The sequence below is a fragment of the Sinocyclocheilus rhinocerous genome, unplaced genomic scaffold (assembly GCF_001515625.1).
Source record: "Sinocyclocheilus rhinocerous isolate Xijiao unplaced genomic scaffold, SAMN03320098_v1.1 scaffold463, whole genome shotgun sequence".
NCBI classification, from domain to species: Eukaryota; Metazoa; Chordata; class Actinopteri; order Cypriniformes; family Cyprinidae; genus Sinocyclocheilus; species Sinocyclocheilus rhinocerous.
In genome coordinates this window covers 923,302-928,547 of record NW_015627535.1, presented here as the reverse complement: position 1 = coordinate 928,547, position 5,246 = coordinate 923,302, and the positions used below count along the sequence as shown (strand labels likewise).

The 5,246-nt window shown below is 36.7% G+C and overlaps 2 protein-coding genes across 5 annotated transcripts in view; one reads left to right on the top strand and one right to left on the bottom strand.

Annotated features, from left to right (window-relative positions):
- The window catches only part of arhgap17b (Rho GTPase activating protein 17b), a 36,421-nt gene extending 33,608 nt beyond the window's left edge, over nt 1-2,813 (bottom strand). For all 4 annotated transcript variants that reach the window (XM_016538822.1, XM_016538829.1, XM_016538838.1 and 1 more), the window contains exon 1: nt 2,518-2,813. In XM_016538822.1, the coding sequence (XP_016394308.1) occupies nt 2,518-2,570 (53 nt within the window). In that variant the 5' untranslated portion in view covers nt 2,571-2,813. The remainder of the gene's footprint in view (nt 1-2,517) is intronic.
- A 1,765-nt stretch (nt 2,814-4,578) lies between these two features.
- aqp8b (aquaporin 8b) overlaps nt 4,579-5,246 on the top strand; it is a 2,335-nt gene continuing 1,667 nt past the window's right edge. Inside the window, exon 1 of the mRNA XM_016539183.1 lies at nt 4,579-4,909. Coding sequence (XP_016394669.1) covers nt 4,653-4,909 — 257 coding nt within the window. The 5' untranslated portion in view covers nt 4,579-4,652. The remainder of the gene's footprint in view (nt 4,910-5,246) is intronic.

Here is a 5,246-nt window from a genome sequence, read left to right as displayed (position 1 = left end):
CAAACATATAGGCTATGATCAATTCACTGTCTGCCGCTGGCCGTTATTTAAAAAACAAACAAACAACAACTTACATTTAACGACCAAAAAATGCTCCAAACGTTTTTCTAAATTTACTTTATAAAAACAACGAAACGAAATATAATCACTTTTTCATTACATACACAACTCAACAATTTTAATAGCTGAAACAGTAGTATAAGCTTTTTTGGGGGAAAAGGGGAAAAAAGGCCTATATTTGAGGCCCGTGCAGGGCTCTAATCCACTTCATCCAACGCTGTTTTGTTCTCATCTGTGAGCATGCTCTTGATATATGTATTTTACCATTTTGTTGAGTTTAAAACGTGACACATTCGTCCTGCTCTCACTGATCATTTGGTCCCCCCCACAACATGAAAGAAAGCCATTATAACATGTACATGAAAAATTTTGAAACATTGGACACAACTATGGGGCACCATTGTGCAGCATCAAGCATCACAACAAAAAAGGAACCTCAAGTTTGATCTAGTGTGAAAATGTGTGCAAATGTATAGGGCCCCATTCCTATATTTTGCCTGGGGCCCCCAATTCACTAAATCCGCCCCTGCATTTCAATGCTAACATTTTGAGAACATTATTAAAGACCAGATAACTTTAAACATTCTATTAATGTTACTGAAAAACGTTCGAGAGAACCTCACCAGAACGTTAGCCAAAGTTCTGAGAATGTTCCCTGTTGTTAGATCAACTACTAAGATCAATGACATATAATAAAGCATGTAGACAGAGTGCCTCTTGCCACGATTTTCTTTGACCAGCTCACTGAACATCTGGTTTAGGTTTCAGGGAAAGAAGGAACTTCTATGTTCATCAGCATGCTTAAAAACTTAAGTATCCTGGATCTAAATGGACAGTTTTTGATGAGTGTGATTTTAACACAAAATTGCCACCAGAGTGCAATATTTTGGATGCAACTGTGTATTTTTGTGTGTTTATGCCATTTCTGATTAGCATCTGATTCAAAGTCAATTACATCTCCAGCTAGATTTTTACATTTTCTAAGTTCAAAACTTCACCACAAATCACTGAAGTATGCAGCATCACTAAAGATACAGGATATCTCCTACAACATTTATCATTATTAATCAATGACTAAAAGTTTCTAAGTTAAAATGAATATCAGCAACTTTATATATCACAGAAGACCAAGCAATTTCCTATGTATTTCATCACTGTAAAATCTCTGACAGTGTTTCCTTTTGCAGCGGAGGCAAAACCAACTGGGGCCGTAACTTAACCGACTGTATCAAAAACGTGGCGTCTCTCTGGCCTGGAAAGCTGCCATGAGAGCTGACCTGACTATTATACCTCCGACTCTGGATTACCTCAGATCTGCATTCTGCATCAGACCCTCTGATAGACTGTGACAAGCGAGTGATGAATCTAGCAGCTGTCCGAGATGCTTAACTCACAGAAGAAGACGTGTGAATGTAAATAAAGACAATTTCTTGGCAAAAACAAAAGGCAAAAATGAAGCTCAATGTGAAAAGCATCTAAGATATTGTGACCATACTTAACCCTTCCACCGTCGTACGAGCCAATATGCAAAGCAAGGCAACTTTAAGACTGTCATTCACTGACAGGCCCTTTAAAATATCTCTGCAGGGAAACCAGCCAACTCAAATGTCCTCTTACTGTTTCCAAGCAAGTTTGTTCCTTGAGATCTGCAGTGATGAACTAAAACTAACAATGTTCCAACTTCTTTTTGATTTTAGATTACATTTAATTCTTTAAGAGCGCAATAATATAATAACGATCATAACCTCTACTTCCTCATTAACTATTTATTTTAAAACTAATATTTATCCATATTTAATACGGAACATTATAATGTTGTGATGCCACTTAAACACTTGAAATTGAGAAATGTGACAAATAATCTTTTTTTTTGGACCCATATATCGATCAACTTTTCATTATTGGTGCATCCCTAATTATTGTTAAATGAGAAAGTCACAGTACTGAATACTAGCCACATTATCTTAATAAAATGTCAGTCACCTGCCAAGTCACTTCAACTAAAAAAAACAAAAACGGTTACAGAGGTATACAGATTGATCAGTCAGCCAATATGAATTTCAAATTTTTAAACTGTTCATATATTGTATTTATTATTTCAGTCAAATAGACGTTTGGTGATCCAGATCCTTATAGATAGGCCTATTAATATGAAAACAGAGAAGACCAAAATGTCTCAATCTCATTCTGTCAGTCGAGTTCTGTATTGTGTATAGGAGACTCTTTACACTTCTACACGCAATTATCAAACACATAGGCCTACCATTACAATATATAGTGGTTTCATTAATAGAATAACGCGCCATGATCAAATAGCATGTGTAGTTTATAACTTTGACCACCTCAGACCTGGACAAAACCAGACAATTCAGTCCTGCGCGGCCGCACACACCGACACTCCCAACTTTAGTGTACATATTTTTTACACGAACCATAGAAAGTATATAACACACTAACCTGCCAACGGTCTGGTTGGCGAGCTGCTTCATGCGGTTGAACTGTTTCTTCATCTTGAATCGTCTTCAGCCACCAACATATAAAACTTTGAGAAGTCGCTGTTTTATCAAACTGCCGCCCGCACGCGCGACGCTCCCATTCCGCGCGCACAACTGGATCCGAACCGCAGAATCTGTGTCATTTACTGCTCATATCCATTTATAAACCGTGCGTCAAACGTGTTCCTTTCGTTTCTCATCCTCTCGATTTCTGGTTTAGTCAGTAGACAGCAGTAATAGGAAGTGCAGTTCACTTCCCTAGTGTGGAGCACAGTGGGTTGTGACACATGACACCTTGACTGAGGTAGTCCGATTAAATAACACTCTTGTTCATATAATCAGATGGCTTTGTGGATATAAGTTAAAGGTTCAGATTTATGCACACACACACACACACAAAATTATAAATAATCCATTCCCTTTAAATCCATTCATTGTGTATAATGAAGTATACATTACCGTATATTATATTATAGCGCCATCTTTAGTCCGAAGCACAATAGCTGCTGAAAGCGAAATTTAAATACGTTGTTGTTGTAGTTGTCATTACATCTCCACTAAGATTTAACAGAAATTTGTGCAAATATGGATAATAAATCCTTATGCTGAATACAAATGTGGAAAATATGATTATTGAACTTTTAGACAAAATCTAAAAATTATATTTAATATGCCCTACATGTTTTATGGGATATAGCCTAGTATGAATACAGCAGAATGGAGCTCATACTCAAAAAACAAAGAGCAAAATTATGGAATTTATTGCAGTTGTTGATAATTATGGCCAAATATTAAGAAGAAATTTTGATAGTTTTTTTTTGTTGTAAATTGTAAAATCAACGAGATGTTTATAACAGTAGAACAGACTTAAAAATGCATATAAATGTCTGTTTTCACACTATATCTCCCAATAATATAATAGTTAAAAGCTCAGTTGTATGATCAAAGCTCTAGTAATTCTAGGGGTCAAACCATTTCAATACAATGACCGAGAGATTAACAAATAAACCTTCCTCAAAAATGTATCACATTTGATACTCACATTTGAACATGTTTTATGTATGGATAATCAAGTAAACCTAAGTTGTTTCAGTCCAGTAAGTGTTCATTTTGAAATATTACTATAGCTAAAATATGAAGAAAAACGGTAAACTGTCAGCAATTTGACATTTAGCAAGTCAACATAATCCATGCACATTTAAACCACATATTTATATTTAAATCCAATTCATAAACGTTCATACTGACATTGAAGAACACTAAACATATAAGACGAAGTGTTATTGATTTACTTCTCGGTCAGTTTCAATGCTACCACGGATTAGACTTTGATTAAAGTTGTCTTCTGCCACCTAGTGACCAAAAATCTTCCATTTCCAAGCGCCAAGAGTGAAATTTGGCCTTCACAGTATAGGACAAAATAGTCAATTTTTCCCCCCGTTCTTGCCACAGTGTAAAGTGATCCATTATGTTTTTACTTCTTGTTACAGAATAAGATTCAAACTAGTTGCAAATGTAGATGTGATCGCATGGGCTACGGCTTTAATCTCCACTAGACCACACTTTTGGCAGCGCCTGAGCAAAGTTAGTAATTTTCTTTGAATGTTCGATTCATTTAATAACTAAGAATAACAATGTGCAGTAGGCCTAAACGGTAAAACTATTTGCGCTACAAATCTGTATTATGATTATGATAATGAAGTAAATGCTAACAAATAACAGTGTTGCAGTGTCAAGCAGCATGACGGACTGTTTTTGTACAGATAAAAGAACAGAAATCATTTCCATTACTAAGTAACTGATTCAGGTATTTAACTTCTACGTGTTTGTAGTTTTCCTTGTAATCTATATAACCAGCACAGGTTAACCTTTCTGCTGTTTAAGTAGTTTCTCTTCAGTTTCTCGTCTAAATTAGCTGTTAAATTTTAAATTCCTTCCATATGAATTCTTTACCACTGGTCAGCATTTTACGTTTATTATTAGTCTTTTCAATCATCAATTGCCCTTAAAGGTCGTTGAGCAATTCACTCCCATTCAAATGTAGAGTAGCGTCCTCCAACATATTAGGACGCAAGATCCATTCGTGCCTCAGAAAGAATGGCTGAAGACAACGTGAAGCTTCACAACATGGAGAAAGCTCTGATGGATAAGATGGGACAACATGATGTGAGAGAGCCGAACCTGTTTGAGCGGCTCTTTCAGCCGTGTGTAGCCGAGCTGGTGGGAACCGCTTTCTTTGTGTTCATCGGATGTGTGTCCGTCATTGAGAACGTGGCGGACGCCGGCAGACTCCAGCCTGCGCTGGCTCACGGACTCGCAGTGGCGGTGCTGATTGCATGTATGGCAGAGATCAGGTGAGAAGAAATGTATTTTTACTCATGGATATAGCATGCTGTATGTGGCTGCCAAAAAAGAACAAAAATAATAAATATTATAAAAATAGCATACCGAGTGTGACTTTTCAAAAAATGTGTCTTTTTGATTGTTCTTTTATTGCTTTTTATGGCTTTCTTATTTGTGAACAAAAAAACATGTAGGGTACACTCTAAAAAATGCTGGGTTAAATACAACCCAGTGCTGGGTAAAATAGGGACAAACCCAGCAATTGGGTTGTTTTGACCCAGCGGTTGGGCTAAATGTTTAACCCAACCTTCTGGGTAGTAACCCAACCGCTGGGTCAAAACAACCCAA